The 17,584-nt window shown below is 44.2% G+C and overlaps 2 protein-coding genes across 8 annotated transcripts in view; one reads left to right on the plus strand and one right to left on the minus strand.

Annotated features, from left to right (window-relative positions):
- The window catches only part of LOC119656544 (glutamine-dependent NAD(+) synthetase), a 222,357-nt gene that overhangs the window by 158,263 nt on the left and 46,510 nt on the right, over positions 1–17,584 (minus strand). The gene's annotated exons all lie outside the window — the stretch shown is intronic.
- LOC119656542 (cytosolic carboxypeptidase Nna1) overlaps positions 1–17,584 on the plus strand; it is a 183,480-nt gene that overhangs the window by 131,931 nt on the left and 33,965 nt on the right. For all 6 annotated transcript variants that reach the window (XM_038062898.1, XM_038062896.1, XM_038062895.1 and 3 more), the window contains 2 exons: positions 11,910–12,069; positions 12,207–12,365. In XM_038062898.1, coding sequence (XP_037918826.1) covers positions 11,910–12,069; positions 12,207–12,365 — 319 coding nt within the window. The remainder of the gene's footprint in view (positions 1–11,909; positions 12,070–12,206; positions 12,366–17,584) is intronic.

A 17,584-nucleotide genomic window follows, 5' to 3' on the forward strand; every position in this document is an offset into this window, starting at 1 on the left:
TGCAGCTGCTTTTGTTATCGCCAGAAAGGTTTCTGTTGCAAGTTGCAAGGTTGCAATGGTCCTAATTGACTCTGTTTCAACCCATTTGCATGCCTATAGAAAAAAGTCTTCTCTTGCAACTTTAACTCTAGGGTCTATCTCCTTGTGCATGCCAAAACCGTCCCTTCGAATCGCAAACTCAACGCTTCGCACAACCGAGAAGAAATACATATATATATATTTTCCCATAGCCCCCCATTTGAGGTATAGCGCGTCAACAACATCTACGTCATCGCTGTCGATCGCCAGCAATGCATTTCAATTCTTTCGATGGTTTTCCGAAAAAATTTCACTCCTCCATAACTTTATATCGACGAGTGGGTCGCCTTAGAAGGACCCATTCGTCGGCCATCCTGAAAAAATGGGCTCCATTGCATGACATACTCCATAACAGAGCTGTCGCCCTTTATTAATGTGTGACCTATCCCTTGCAACTTTCACTTCCTGATTAATACGTCCCCGGGTATCTGGCCCATACGCTCAGCAAGTTTTTCGTTAGTAGTAATTCGCGAAAGCTTTGTAGTGGGGGTGGTCGCTAATTTAAATGTACTACTCCCATATAGTTTAGAGAGAAAACTTGCGCGGAATAACTTCAACTTGCAGCCAGCAATGCGCTTGTTGCCCCTCCTTAATGTCTGACCCAGGCGGTGATTTTAATGCCAGGGTCCTTGAATGGGGCATGCCTCAGTCCGAATTTTGCGTCGGAATCTTTGGCATCATCGGTGGACAGGCGGCGGGTCCTAGAAGATTTCTCGGCAAGTGATCACCAGTACATCACGTTCGAAGTGATTGACGCTATTTGAAGGCGAGTACCAACCCCATCCTCCTCCTGCCTGTGGCAGCCTCCTCACTACCTTCTTGTATTTCCTGTTCTCGATCGTTATGTTGCCTGAAATAAGTAAATAGTTCAGCGTACAATGAGCCTACGTCAAACACCTGTAGAAAATTTTCGATTACGGTCGACAGAATATTGAATCAACTAAAAAACGGGAAACGTTAGTCCTCCCATGTGCTTAGGGTTCCCCCGTTATATTTGCAGCGACAGGGGGACAACAATTAGGTGGAGTGTGCCGCCGCAGGGCTATAATGTAATCGGGCCCCCATAAAGAAGACAGGAAAACGGGGGCCACTCGTCACGTAGGTGAGTAAATCTACTTGGAACTAATCCTTCTCCGTCGATCTCTCTGCACGGTGGTTTTTTTTTTTGCATTTTGTCTCTTCCTTTATTAAGCCATTAGGCAGTTTATCTTTTTTGAAGAAGAAATTTTCGGTGGTGTCAACCCGCCTCGAAACTTGACGTCTCTAGTAGAGTAGTTTACCCGCGGTGGATTTAGGTATTTGGCTATTGAGCCAAGGCACGTGAGAAAATCTGTGTCTTGACAGGGAGATAATATAATATTTTTGATTCAAGAACCCCGGCCCTCATCTCGCCGAACCGCTAGTATACGGGTTAGCTTCAGCACATGCCGTCCGGTTCAACATATTATCTCGCGCAGTCGGTGTTCACGCCTGGCAAACCTGTCAGGGGAGTTTGGCTGGTTGATAGCCTTAGTGGCCGTGTTGGTCCTAAGATGATGCAACAGGTGTTTAAGAACTTAGTGTACGGAATAGTATAAACAATATAGCGTTTTTCATTATAATTTTAATATTACGAATATACACATCACCCTACCGAATGTTGTTTGCCTATACTTTCAGCTGAGACTGCAAATTTTCAGATAATTTTGCCTAATAAAGATTTTTGAATCTTTGATATAGTATTGATAACGGCGCAGGTATGGTAACCTACCGCATTGAATTGGTTTACAATATTTCTCGTGAAATCGAATTTGTACTGAAGTTGCTTAAACGCTGGTTCTGGAAGCTATCAAGCAGTCACGAAATATAACTTCCTAACTAGTTCTAGTTCTTGCGAAAGCAAGTGGAACTAGTTATGAAGTTACAGGAAGTAGGATCTACCGCCTTGTGTTCTCTACGGGAGATTTGCTGATGGATGGATGGATGAGCTGCTTTCAGTTTGATGACTGTTTTTCTCATACTTCGTTACTATTGGGTCCGAAATGTGCCTGAAACCATGCAGTGAGCTATAGGCAGGTGGGAATTCTCACTGGTCACTGCCGACTAAATTATTACCTAGGGAAGCTTCCCTCCGGCTTCCACTATTCTCGTTAGCCCGGAAGAGCAATTTAAATGCAAAAAAGAGTTTATAGGCGGGTCCGCATAATTTTCCCCTAGAACCGTATATTTCTCACAACGGGCCCGGATCTCCTCTTTACGATCCTGCCTATAGGTGAAGTTACTCCCCACGCACTTGTATCAGGAGGCGTCAAAGTGCGACAAATCAAGTAGATCTTTCGCTTGCAGAATAGTTTGCCATCAGTCCTCTCAAATTTTTAGGGGCGTTGATGGGGTGATGTTCTGAAACAATGGTGATATGGAAGAGGGGCTACTAATGATAAATACAATTCCAACCAATACAAGATCGATGATTTATGCAGGTGTCGTACTTTTAACTTAAAACATTAAAAGAAGATTGCGGTTACCGAAGATTAATAGAGGGGGCCATAACAATTGACCAAAAATTTTGATAGCGAATATCTCCGGTTTCAGCGAGCCCCAGAAGCCACTAGCCCACTCCCTAGTGGACTCGCTTTAAGAGTTATGTTATCAACCAGCCGCGAATACATTTTTACAAGTGAAAATTAAATAAAAATATAGCGAGGAACACACATATACTTAACTGAAAGAGTTTCTAGATGCATTGAAAACTAAAAAATTCTCTCAGGATGTATTGTCAGGCACGAAAAATTGTATAAAACTTTAAATTGGCAGGAGGCCAAAGCATTACGCTCGACCACTCATCATTTAGCTGTCGGGGTTGATAAATGTGGAGGACCACTCAACTTGGCTTAGAAAAGCGGCACGTTCCAAATAATTAAGTGTGAAGAGCCGATTCGAATCATAAACCATTGGCGAATGGAAAGAGGGAATTGTACTCAAGTTTGCCAAGACACTTCGCTGCAAGACTTTTTCTTCACGGGATATCTTTCATGCATTTCAGATGCAATTCACATCGATTTAAGAGATTAGTTATTGGATGTGAAAGAAGATACTTCCTCTTTCGGTAAGCTCGCTGGAACTTGGGGGCGAGTGCCCACTAGCAGTTCACGATGGGGTTTTGGGGTATTCTTTACTTTTTACGGTTTGACAATCTGAGGAAAAGTCGATATGTTTCTATATAGTAAGGCAGCTCTATAATAATAATAATAATAATAATAATAATAATAACTCCGCCGAAGCCGGTCCCAAGCCCGGTTGTGAAAGGAGGAGGGATGGATAGCTTCAGTCTGAATGGCTGTACGCCACCGCAGCGTCTCAGGGGGTAGGTGAGGAAAGTGCAGGAACTTTGCAGTCTTGCAGATTACTCACTAAGGAAGCTATCTACACACCTGGCAGCTAGGGATAAAATGCACCACCAACAATGAGAAGAAAGAGAAATTTGAGGTCCGGTACGGATAACCGGCGGGAGTCGTCTGACTTGGTGACTGGGTCGGGCTCTCGTAATGGACAGCACGGCGTCGAAACCGCTAGTCGTGGGGCGGTTCGACGTCTAGGCGCCACGACGACCAGGAGCACAGCTCCGCCTGCTGCAGCTGTTTCGCCACAATCTGTGGCGACCACTTCAGCAGGTTCGCGTAGGAAGCGGATGAAATGGACTGAAGAAATGAACCTCTTCATCATCCGCTCCTACTACGAAATAACGGCGGGGGCGGGTATAACATCTTACCGCCCCTTGTTGCACCAGAGATTCGTCGAGCGATTCCCGCAATTCGCGCACGTGACTGTGCAGCGAGTCGCAGACCAGTACCGCTTCATCACTCGCAGTGACACAATCCCGGCCACCATCAGGGAACGTGTTCGACTTGAAGTCATCGGGGAAACTGGTGACCGAGAGTCGATGGGGGCAGAGGCGGCGGCATCAACAACACCACGCCGCACTGCAGGCAACAGGTTCAGTACTCGCCGAAGCACTCTTCTCCACCGTCCAGCTGAGGTTTCCGCTGAAGTTCGGGACGAATTCCAAAGAGCGTGTATAGAATTCTCGGATATGGATCCTTTGCATAGACCAGGTATTCCCAGGCTCTATGCATCTCCAGCAACTCCGGGAATTCTATCTCAAATCAATGATGAGATTGCATCTCGACTGTGTGCTGATATGTCGCTGCTGCAACTACAATCACTTGTGTATTGTGGTGCAGTTGCGGCTATCAGATTGCACGGTCAGAAGATTCGCTTTCGCGTTATTGGTTTGAGTGACAAAAGAGATCCACCATGGAAAATTCGTCTGGAACGTCGGCGGGACTCACTAAGGCAGGACATTGCTAGACTGATTCAGATCAGCACTGGCAATGCCAGCCGACGGGTGAGAAATAAAGTGCAGAGGGTTTACCGGAACTATGCCATCCCCTGTGAGACACCCGTAGTTGAAATTCTGGACACACTAAAACAGAAACTTTCTGTCATATGCAGTCGGTTACGACGGTATGGCGAAAGTTATTCCAGACGTGTCCAGAATGCAACATACGCGAGGAACCAGCGGAGCTTTTTCAGATCTCTCAACGAATCCCAACAGAGCGCCCAGACAATACAGTTCTCGGTGACGGAAGCGAAAGAGTATTGGGGTGGACTTTGGGGGTTACCTGCCCAGCATGCTGAGCATGCTGAGTGGATCACCGCCGAAGGCACCCGCCATGCCAATACACCTGGCATGAATTTCGCGGATGTTACCGAAGAGGAAGTTCGACGAGCTATAAACATCTCGAAGAACTGGAGGGGCCCAGGTCTGGATCGGGTGCAGAATTTCTGGTATAAGAAATTTACCAGCGTACACAGTCGGTTGGCACGCAGTATAAATGAGGTCATGAGTCGGCCGGAGGAATTTCCACCTTTCCTCACTGCGGGGATTACCTACCTTATCCCTAAGAAGGACACGGTGCAGGACCCCGCAGACACAAGACCGATCACTTGCTTACCAACCCTCTACAAATTCATCACGTCCATTATTAGTGGAAGGATCAATGCGCACCTCGAGACCAACAACATTCTGTCCGAGGAGCAGAAGGGCTGCCGAGTTGGGTCAAGGGGTTGCAAAGAGCAACTCATTATCGACTCGGTAGTTGTAGGACAAGCAACTAGAGGCCAAAGAAACCTCTTCAGTTGCTATATCGATTATGCCAAGGCTTTTGATAGCGTTCCGCATACCTGGCTAATCGACATCCTACATCTGTATCGCATTGATCCGAAACTAATAAAGTTTTTGGCGACAGTCATGGAAGGGTGGCATACCACCTTGTCAGTCCGTACATCTGAGGGTGCTAATACCTCAGAGCCCATCCGTATTCGGAGGGGCATCTTCCAGGGGGATTCATTGAGTCCTCTTTGGTTTTGTATGGCACTGAACCCCCTTTCATGGCTACTGAATGATGCTAGAGGGCATGGTTTTGCAATAAAATATGGCCTACGTGCTAAGTGCGAACTGACACACTTGATGTACCTAGATGACATCAAGCTGTATGCTGGTACTGACAACCATCTTAGAAGTCTGTTGCGAATAATAGACATGTTCAGCCGTGATATTCGGATGGAGTTTGGATTAGACAAATGTCGAATCCAAGCCATTCGCAAAGGTCATCACGAGCCGCATGCCGGACATAGCATTGGTGACCTCCACATCGAAGCTATGACCGAGACAGACTTCTACAAGTACCTAGGAATTCTGCAAGGAACCCATGCTCGAGTTGGTGATCTGAAGGAAGCTCTGCTGTCCGAATTCCTGCGACGTGTAAAGCTGGTGCTGAAATCGCATCTCTCGGGGAAGAATAAAATAAGCGCGTTGAATGTATTCGCCATCCCTTCACTGGCTTATGCATTCGGAATATTGCCGTGGACGAAGACGGACCTGGAAAACGTCCAGCGGCGGATACGGACAACTATGTCCAAATTCCGAATGCATCACCCAAAGTCTGCCGTGGAGCGGATGAACCTGCCTCGTGACATCGGAGGTAGGGGCGTGGTTGACGTGGCGGCACAACATCATCGCCAAGTCGACTCGCTGCGCGCTTATTTTTACAGTAAAGAGCAGGCGTGCCCCTTGCATGCGGCTGTCTGTAAGGCAGACTGTGGACTGACTCCACTTAACTTGAAGGATCGATCTTTCAATCCTCTGAGTGGGGTGAAGTCGGACCAAGAGCGGATCGATGAATGGAAGTCGAAGGCAATGCACGGTAAACACGTGAATTGTCTTTGGCAGCCATTTGTCGATTTGCATCTGTCGAACAGATGGCTGTGTGCTGGGGAGCTCTTTGCTGAGACGGAGGGGTTTATGTGTGCCATTCAGGATGGCGTGGTCGCCACCCGAGCTTATAAAAAGCTCATCATGAAAGAACGGGTGGAGAACGACCAGTGCAGAATGTGTGGTTCGGCGTTAGAGACGTTGGACCATCTCATTTCTGGCTGTACTGTTATGGCACCGGTGCAATACATCACCAGGCATAATGCTGTATGTAAGGTTATCCATCAAAACCTTGCATATAAGCATGGGCTGATCACGGGGACATGTCCGGTTTACCGATATGAGCCGCAAGCAGTACTTGATAGTTCTGCTTACAGCATGTATTGGGACCGGCAAGTTCTGACTGATCGCCATACAGCACACAACAAGCCTGACGTACTGTTAGTTGACAAGACGGGTCGCTCCGCGTATGTTATTGATGTTGCTATCCCCCATAATAGCAACATTGAACGGAAATACGTGGAGAAGAAGGTGAACTATGAGCCATTGGCTCGGGAAATCAAAGAAATTTGGCGTCTCGAGCGGGTGGTTGTAGTTCCCATAATATTGTCAGCTACAGGTATTGTACCTAAATCCCTGACGGCTTCCCTTGATGTCCTGGGACTTTCGCACAGTCTGGTTCAAACCATGCAGAAGTACACCATTCTGCATACGTGCTCGATGTTGCGGGGAGTACTCGACGGATTCTCCCACTGACCTACCACCGGCCACCACCACCAGTGCCCCTTTTAGTTTTTAAGTAGGCAGGATCGTCCGAGCCTAAATGCTTGGCACTTAGTGCTAGTATTAGGTAAAATCCGGCATCTGCCGAGATTGTGATAACTCGGAAATAATAATAATCGTTGGCGCAACAATCCATATTGGATTAAGGCCTTGAAGTGTGTTAGAGCACTTCATTCAAGACCGTAATGGTACACTACAGTACACTGTGGGAGGCAATGTGGTCAGCATTGCGCTCGCCCGGAATTATTACCCTAATTTAGCTTAGGTACTCATTCATAGCTGAGTCCACTGGTATCCTTGTGCTCTAACCACTCAGCTATCCGGACACTATACTGTAGGAAAAGTGGGTGAGCATTTGAGGGAGAAGCGCATAGAGTGGCACTGACTTGTAGCACTAAGCCATTAGCAGCCGATCAGAGTGTCTAGATTTGATTGAAGGGAGATACAGTCTATAGGCGACGATGTAGCAAAAAAGTTGTTTAAAATCGTCGACATAAAGCAGGCAGGAACAAGTAAGGAGGAGAGGAAGGTAAGGTCGTTGATAAAGATTAAGTAGAACAAAGTGCTCAGAATAGAACGTTTTGGGGCGCCAGAGGAGGGAAGAAGGAACGGGGAGTGCAGATGTCAAAAGAAGCGCGGGAAGATCTTTTGAAAAAGAAAGAGACAAGCCATGTTACAAGTGGCATGGGAGCGCTGAGAGAGATTAGTTTGGATATAAGTATTTTATGATTTACAGCGTTTAGCAAAATCAATGAACATACTATAAATTTCCCGACGCGAATTTAGATTTTGATGACAAAGACGTTGAAGTCGAGCGGGTTGGAAGCGGTAGAACCACGTTTAACAAAACCGTGTTGGTCTTTCACAATAAGGTGTGTTTGGGCAAACAGTCGTTGACATACCATTCTCAGGAGGGGAGGAGCGAAAGAGGATGGTAATTCTCAGCAAGAGTGTGATTGCGATATTTCCATAGGTGAAGAAAATAGTTTTCTTCATCGAAAATAATGGAAAGGAAAAGGGAAATGGACTCAACAGTTTTAATCAAACACTGGTTAAGACTTGTAACCGGGGCCAACATTGGCGTCAAGTTTATTAGGCAAACACGGTTTTACGATTTTTTACCAAGGCAGAGGCAAATTGTCAGACGCTGCCTCACCTCAGTCCTAGGAGCAGCGTGACTGAACCGGCTCATTTGGGCCAGTCCGACATCAAATTGATGTGAACTTAGAACCCCACAATCTTTAAAAAAAATATGTTCAGTTCTGGCCCAAAGTATGGGCGGATCTACACTCAATATAATCGGGAGCCATGTCTTGCTCTGCGAATTATATAAAGGAGCATTTAACATCTGCGAGCCGCTTCGGTTATACTGCTCCCAAGGCAGATTCGGCTAATATTTTTAAAGTTTTGGGTGCTAGGCCCTAAACGAGAGGTTTGAGGTTTCCGTGCGCCAACGATGAGCGGCAAGCGATGGAAAAACTGTTGGGATATGGACAACAGTTGCACCATTTCTTCATCGACTTTAAAGCCGCCTATGATAGCATAGCCAGGGAAAAACTGTACACGGCCATGAGAGAATTCGGTATCCCGACGAAATTAATAAGACTGAGTAGGCTGACCCTGACCAATGAACGAGGTCAGATAAAAGCAGCAGGATCACTCTCAATACCATTCGACATCAACAACGGTCTACGACAAGGGGATGCCATATCATGCGTCCTCTTTAACCTGGCCCTCGAGAAAGTGATCCGTGATGCTGAGGTAAATGCAAGAGGTGCGATCCTCTTTAAGTCCACCCAACCACCTGAGACGTACAAACTGCCTTCATCCAGATCGAGCAGGCAGGGATCGAGGCGCGAGATCTTGGGCTGCACATCAATGAAGGCAAGACAAAATATATGGTGGCAACGTCAGCACCGAAGACGAATCAACCAACAACATCAAACCGCACTGGTCAAAGACGAAGAATAAGGATAGGAGAATACAACTTTGAGACCGTTGACAATTTCTCCTATTTAGGGTCGAAAATCACCACTGATAACAGTTACGATGATGAAATGCGCGTACGGTTGTTGTAAGCTAACAGAACCTATTTCAGCTTACAAACACTGTTCCGCTCGAAACGTCTCACCATATGGTCAAAGAGCAGAGGTCAGGCAGCATCTGACGATTTGCCTCTGCCCTGGTAAGAAACCGTAAAGCCGTCGTCGCTTGACTTTTTTCAAAGCTCTTACTGTACAAGACTATGATCTTACCAGTCCTCATGCATTCCTCGGAGACTTGGGTTCTTAGCAAGAAAAATTGCGAACTCTTGGCCGCGTTTGAGAGAAGAATCCTGCGAAGAATTTTTGGCCCCCTACATGAGGATGGACGATAAAATCCGGCTCAATAGGTTACGGTGGGCGGGTCACTTAATCTGTATGGATGAGGATGATCCCACCCGGAAAGTCTATAAGGGCAATATCTATGGTAGAAAAAGAAGACGAGGCAGACCCTGCCTAAGATGGAGCGATGGCGTAGGTCAGGACGCCAGACAGCTTTGAGGGATATCGAATTGGTGGACCTCGGCGCAAAACCGGGATGTCTGGAGTTCCGTATTAAGGCAGGTCTAGACCGGATACCGGTTGTTGCGCCGTTGATGATGATGCATGATGATTCAACACTGGCCATATGTTCCTTTCTGGAGTTAGGTATTAGAGATTTGATCGAGGAAAGTAGAGTTTTGGAAAAAAGGAAGTCAGCGACACCACGCTGAAGACAGGAAGCGATAGGTTTCTAATGAAGTCTTTTTTGGACTCCAGTGGTGAACCATACTGCTTAAAACCGAAAACACTTCGGAGAGGAGGGGATATAGAAAGCAAGGAGATCTGATTGAAAGTGTTGAGTGCTTGGTGAATGTATCCTGGGTTGAATTTCAGGCATTTGAAATTCGCTTTACGATAGTTAAACTTGGCAGTGGAGTCGAGTGTTTTTTGAGTATCAAACTCGAGAACAGGATGATAGGTGTCAAGACCAACTTAAAAGGACCACGGAAAGTGATTTCTGTAAAGATTAAATTGGAGGGCGGCGCGGGTATTCATGAAAGTGGATAAAAGAAAAGAAGGGTGGGGTAGGCCTTGGGAAAGGAGAGAAGACCGGAAGTATTAGGCCAAAAGAGCATAGAAAGGCTCAAGGCACCACGGAGGACGAAAGGCAGAGAGGGGAGTAATACGGCTTGGACTTTTGATAATCTGTCGAAGAAATCTTCGTACAGGAAAGGGGGCAGATGTAGGGAAAATATACACAGGATGTAATAAAGGGACAAGCGTTTGGCTGATTGGTTCGTATGTTGATAGAATCGTAGGTGGAAAAGGAGGAGGAAAAGAGGTTTCAGCATGGAAAAGGAACTTTGGGAGAATTCCGCCGGTGACTTGCCAAGTACAGGAGAGTATCCGTCATAACGAAAGAGAGAGTAACCTTAGAAAAGCTCGAAATCTAAGATCCTATCATCCAACTAGATTTCAGTGATGCAGATGACGTGATGTTGTGCTAAGGTAGATACGTGGAATCTCGGTAGGTTGGTCCTTAGATTTAAGTTTGGCGAGGCAGGCAGGCGGGCCCGACATTTTTTCGGGGCTTTGATAAGGCTTGATGAAGTACCTTACAGTCAAAAGAGTGGACGATGGCATCGAAGTTGTGAATATATGTCACTTTGAAGGAAGCTAACACTCGCTCAGGAGAGTGTCATCCCTGGTCAATTTCACACACGAGAAAGATGATGAGCTGAGCTGGTCTTGCTTCTTGTGTAGGTTAGAATTTCGACCGAAGTAGTAAAGTAAACTAGCCTCGATATGAGTATTTGTCTCAGTGGTGAGGCAAACTCAGCCGGGACCGCTGGATGGATATGAGACCGGGATAACAGCAGGTTGAATGATGGTTGGTATCGATAAGGCGCTGGATAGAGCACGTGAAGACGACGTTTCAGTGACAGAAGAACGATTGTCGGAACTGCCTAGCGCGGCTGATACCGTTTAGGAATCGTGTCCCTCAGATGAAAGGCAATTGGGAGGCATAGTTTGGCCTGGAGGCACCATCGGGCTAGTATGATATTTTATAGTTGCACTAGAATAGTGCATGGCAGACAACGGTGGGAGATTTGTCGGCCGGGGCGACTTAGGTATAGTGCCCATATTGTTAGCCGCAGTCGCTGGCTTCCTATCTGCAGAGCCAGTCAGGACATTTATCTCTGTCTTTAACGGTCTGAACAATAGTCTGAGTTATTTGGCCAGATGTAGATGAAGACAATTTCTGAATGATTTCATTATGTCAGTTTGATTGGTTGGGTAGTTTGGGCCTTTCCCAGCAAGAAACCAAAATCCCTCCTAACATAGCCTCTAGTTAGATTTACATAAATAACCTACAATTTTAGAAGCAAATCGTTTCCTTTGGAAAATGTTCTGTAAGATTTTCAGAGATGAAGACAACATGCAATGGGAAGAACTCAAGTATCAATTCACCTCAATGCCAATACAATGAAATGAGAACGATATAAAGTGAATAAATTTTCACATCCATTCCGTTATACCATCTTACAGAAAGCATAGTATTCCTCTGCTGAAAGTTTACTTAGGAAACTTGGAAGTAAACACACAATGGTATAGAAAGGAATATCCCTTACCATGGTTTTGCTGCATGTGCAGTACTTTACTCGTATATCAATAATTGTATTAAATTAACTGAGTTATCGTGCAATTCGAATCTTAAACTTACAAAGAATTAATTTAAAAAAATAGTAAGGATTAATATCCCTTTTCAGACTGATTGAAGATTGTGGTGTTGCTATGTACTGTGATATGCACGCCCACACCCGAAAGCACAACGTTTTCATTTACGGATGTGAAAACAAAAAGTCACCAGATAAAAAACTATGCGAGCAAGTTTATCCTCTGATGCTGCACAAGAACATCGCAGATAAGGTCTGTATCTACTTTAAAATGTTGGATTTAATACTATAACACTGGAATGATAACGAATTGAATATTTATGCAACTGTCCTGCGGCTCCTTCAAGTTAAAATAAATATTTTTCTATTTCGCCATTGTTTCTTCCTCAGTTTTCATTTGAATGCTGTAAATTTAAAATTCAACGAAGTAAGGAAGGAACCGGCCGGATTGTCATGTGGATGCTTGGAATAACAAATAGTTACACAATGGAAGCTTCTTTCGGTGGATCTTCGCTGGGTTCGCGCAATGGAACACATTTCACCACAGCGGTATGTATACGAGTTTGTGCAAATATGAATAGAAATTTATTCAGAATTCTAGAGAAATGTACAATTTGTTATCGTTGTGAAAGCATTGAGGAAGCATGTTCTGTACTAGGAAGTTTCTCGGGGCTGAATATTGTATGATTTAATAGTTTCCCAGAGAAGAAAATCCCGTGATCGTTCAGTAATTTGGGATACTCCAACTTATTCGAGTAATTTGAAATTCACTCCATTTATCTTTCTTGCGGCACTCCTTAATCATTGAGTTGTGGAAGTTTCAGTAGTTATTCCACAGCTGTCCCCGGAAGGGAAATGTTTTCCTCCCTTAAATTTCTGATTTATTGTTTTTTCTGCGATTCGAATTTATTTTCTCAGACCTTTGATAGATATTTTACATGGTAGGAGTTGAAAATGTAAATGGGCATCTCTCTCATCCTAAAATATTTGGTTATTTTAAAAGTTAGCGTTTCATATGAGATATCAAGTTAAAGCCTCTAAATGATTCTTCCGACTTCTGCTATTGAAGCAGTCTTCAGATCATCACCAATAAGATGCTCGAAAATACATCAACGCATGGCTGAAAAGCGGCAAAGTTGTTTGGTTGTAAATCCTTTTGCAATGTTTTAAGCCCTCTTTGTCAAAGAAAACTATAATCGTAATTTTCGCAAGTCAACTTACCACTTGCCTTTTTTGTGAATAGAGCATATCAAATTTTGTGGACACTCTGGAGAGAAGCAAATTATGGACAGCTTTCATGGTCCATGGATCATTGTCTTAATTTGATGAGTTTAGAGGGGATTGTCATCTATGACTGGCGCCTTGTTCATTTTTTGACTTTTGATTGTTGACTCTATTTCTTTCAATGTTGTTGATTCAATGCTCATATTATATTCAACCATAATTCTTGTAGGTTCTGGTGATTGAGTTGAGGGATTGAGAAGTTCTTCATCTCTCAAATGATTCACTTTCATCCACAACGATTGCTCCAATTTTGTTTTTACAAAGGGTAGTGTTGAATTGGTATTCACGACTCAGGTTCTTCACTACTTTGTAGGTTAATCTTGTGTTGATGCTTGCGATGTTGTCGTCAATTTTCTTCAATTCTTCGTCAAAATGCTTTCGGTTGTTTTGCCTCAATATTTTATTGGCTACTCGTCGGATATTTTCATAATTTTTCCTTTTCGTCCTTAAGTTTTATTCTAAATGTTGTCAGTCGTATCTGGTTTTCCTTGTCAAGCGCTTTCTGGCATTCATCGTCAAATCAACCATTGCTTCTTCGTTCCCGGGATTCATATACTTCTTCCACTGTTGTTGTGATAGCGCGTTTTAGGTCTTACTAGGTATCACCTATCGGTTTTCCCGTGAGATTCTGGAGAATGTGGTTAGCGCAATGGATGAACTAAGAACACTATATACAGGAGATTTAACTCCCAGCAGATTCTTTAAAATTTTATGGAGACGGAAAATCATTGCATATCTTCAACCGTGAGGGAAATTGAGCGACCAAAATTAGTGCGTATATGTGATGCACTGCATTGGTGTGTGCCCACGTGGTTGTTGCGCGTTACTGCAAGCAAATGGCAGCATCTGTCATTACAACAGACATTGCACAGCTGTTTATGGCTTCCCACATGCCAACGGAAACCAAAGGCAGGGCTTCCCTAAATATTCATTTCCGATTAATGGTAATGAATCTTAATTCAAAATTCCTCTACAGGGAGCTTGGTGAAAGCAAACACGGGCAACATTCTGGGCGACTAATCTATGTCTGCTCGTCAAGGAAGTGAGGAGGAGGTAAGTAGAGGCATCCACTCAATCGTTTGGATGGATCCATTTCCTGCTGAAATAAGATGGGGAAACACACACAAGGAAACCATCTAGGCGACATCGACACACCAATCCATAAACCGCATGGGTTACGGGCCACTTACTTACCTCGTCCCTACCCGAAATGTGAACAATTGGATTCCGTGTCCTTTTGCGCTGGATAAGGAGTCTAAATAGTGCAGTTTTACGCACCAATGGAGACTTCCAGTGTAGAGAACAAGGAGGTTCCCTATAAGCAAATCAATACAGTCTAACCGAGGTTCATATAGGAGACGACATTGTGATGGTGATGGGAGATCTGAATGACAAAGTAGGCTTTAATAACACCTTGCTGGAACATTTGTTGGAGAAACACGATTTTAGGGACCGTACACATAATGCTGAGAGGTTGGCGGCTGTTTTTGTTGTTGGTGTCACATTGTTCGAGCACATAGTCTGCCATAAGGTTAGCTGGATTAGTTTACAGGCAATGTACCTTTAATAACATCGACTACATCGCGTAGTAGACTTAGAATTTGCCTTCTGGATGTGCGAAATAAGAGACGCGCGGGTTGTTCAACGCCGCTTTAACCATATCCGCAGAGCTACATTTTCCACTCATCCATAAATCAAATCAAATCAAATCAGATCAAAAGATGATCGTTACGACTCCAAATAAGGGCACCCGTCTTGAGTGTGACAATTAGGGTATTTGCTTGCTTTGTGCCATCGCCAAGATAATAGCTAAAATTATCCTGGAAAGCATTAAAGAACCTCTCAAAACTTTAAACGACAGAGAAAAGGCTGGTTTTCGCTCTCGATCCTCCTGCATTGATCACATCATCACCCTGCGGATTCTTTTAGAGCAGCGTACGGAGGTTCACATTTCCCCTTCACCTGCTGTTCATCGATTTCGAGTAAGCTTTCGACATCGTCAACAGCGAGTGGCGCCAAAACTAATAGTCATTATCAAAGCGGCAAATGATTATGCAAAATGTCTAAGGAAATTTAAATTCAAAGCGGAATCCCGCAAAATTGCCGATACTATCCTTTCTTGTTATCGATGACGTTCTCCGCACTGTCTTGCTCGAAAATCAATACACCCAAATGAAATAAAGCCGCAGGGCTTGACGGTCTCCTCACAAAACTTATTTATCGCTACAACTGTAGTTACTGCATATCTGCTACTTTCACTCATAAGAAAATCTTGGGAATTCGAAACGTTGCCCAGAGATTTTCAGAAGGGGATGATTAAGATTTAAAAGACCACCCCTTTTGAGTGTAACAATTGGAAAGGTATCTCGAGGCTCCCCGCGGTCGCGGGGTTAGTAGCTAAACTAATCCTGGAACGCATCAAAGAACATCTTAAAGTTTAATTGACAATGAGCAGGCTGGTTGCCACTTCGGATTGTCCCACATTGACGATATCATCATGGAACAGTGTGCAGAGTTTACATTTAGCTTCATTTGCTCTTCATCGGTTTCGAGAAAGCTTTTGAAAGGAGGGGGAGATTCCGGAGAAGCTAATAGTTATATCAGTTAGTCAGCATATGTCACGCTGGCGCAAAATGTCATATCTCAGAGAATTTTCAGGTCTAAAGCGGTGTCCGCTAGAGTTGCAGTTTATAAAAGATATTATTTCTTCTTGTTATCGGTGACGTTCTTCATGTTGCTTAGTCCGGATGATGTGGACGAATTCAATGGACTATGACATTTTTCCTCAAACACCTCGACTACACTGATAACATCTATTTGCTCACCGAGTCATGGACTTTGGCCAAATGTCAAATTTGGAAAAAAAAGGCAGGCAGAGCCGTACTGAAGATAAACATCAAGAAAACTATGTATGGTTCAGTCTGATTGGTCATCGCACTCTTCCTATTTGGATCAACGGGCAGAACAGCGAAAGTGTTGATCAGTTTTTCTATCTTGATAGTCTAGTTCACCCGACTCATTAGCAGCGCTAAATCCGTCTACTGTTTTGTTCAAAATTTAAAAATACAGACACCTCATCAATTTGAGGTTGCTCCGACCCAACGTTCCCTTCGTGCTGTTATATGGGAATGACACTTGCAAGGTGACCACCACTATTGCTTAAAAGGTCCAAGCCTTTGTTTACACCTATATCCGACGTGTCATCGATGTTTTCTGCCTTGAGAAATCGAATCATGACTTAAGTCGGTTTACGGGAGAGTTGCCTAGAAATGTGTTCATTATGGGGCGAAAGTGGCAGTGGGTAGATTATATTGTATGCTATGCAATGGAAGCTCAGAGGAGCCGATGAACGGGTCGTCCTAAAATCGCACGGTATAGAACAGTAGAGGAAGAGTGTAAGGTTTTCAGAAACTGATGGTTAAACAGAAGCAGATTTCGGCGGACCGGAAGCGATAGCATTGGACGCGAGCATACCTACGGTCGCTATTCTTGATTCAGCTACTTGCTCGCTGAAGTTGACATTAGCCGGTCAAACCTTATTGATTTTCTTATGTTTTTACTATGATTGATGGCGAACGCCCAAACGGCGGTAGAAACTTTATACTACTCGACTGTGATTTCCAAATCCGGGATCTTAATTTGAGGCATTTTTCTAGGTTTTTAGGAAGCAAAAACTACTGCTTTTGAAAACAGCCGTACGACAAAAATGTGAGCTTACGCGATGTGCTTCCGACATTTTCAGAACTAGGGACTCTCTTAAATGCCTGACTAAATATTCTTCTTCAAGCAAATGGCTCAGATCCTCAGTTTTTCGTGGAGAAATTCAGGGAGTAGATTTGCCAATTTAGTTTGACATTCATGGATTAGATTAAGTAACGAAACTACTAGACGCGTCCATATTTCAGGACATGCTTCCGCTGTCTCGATCGATGACAAAGACACCAATGGCCATGTCCAGCAGTTTACCAGCCTAGTTAGAAGTACCTTCATAGGAAGAAAAAGATTTGGCCACGGCACCCACTTCAGGGTAAGCCAATGAATGAACTTCGCTACCTTTGACCCGTCTGATACAATTGGAATGCCAAGGCAATCAGACCAACCGAGAGGCACACCAACAACTTCACTTCGCACAGCAATGTAGACTTACTTCTTGGTAGACCAAAATGCTGGTCTTGACTTCCTGCTAATTGTCCAAACCATTTGCCGCCTATTATACTGCAAACGATATGACTCAGGGGTAGTACTATTACAAAAAAAAGAGGAAGATTCAATTTTCATACCGTACATACCAAGAAGTCTTAATTACGCTCGAGAAAATTAACTTATCACATAAGGAAAACAACCATAACAGCCATGAAAGCAGCGCTCACATTTTAAGGGTCTGTTGAGGGTACAATCATTGGAATGATGAAAGGTCACGTTTCACTCAAATGGGGGATAAACCAGTCTGAGCTTTACGGTAGAATGCCAGAGGGAACTTCAGG

The sequence above is a fragment of the Hermetia illucens genome, chromosome 5 (assembly GCF_905115235.1).
Source record: "Hermetia illucens chromosome 5, iHerIll2.2.curated.20191125, whole genome shotgun sequence".
Taxonomy (NCBI): Eukaryota; Metazoa; Arthropoda; class Insecta; order Diptera; family Stratiomyidae; genus Hermetia; species Hermetia illucens.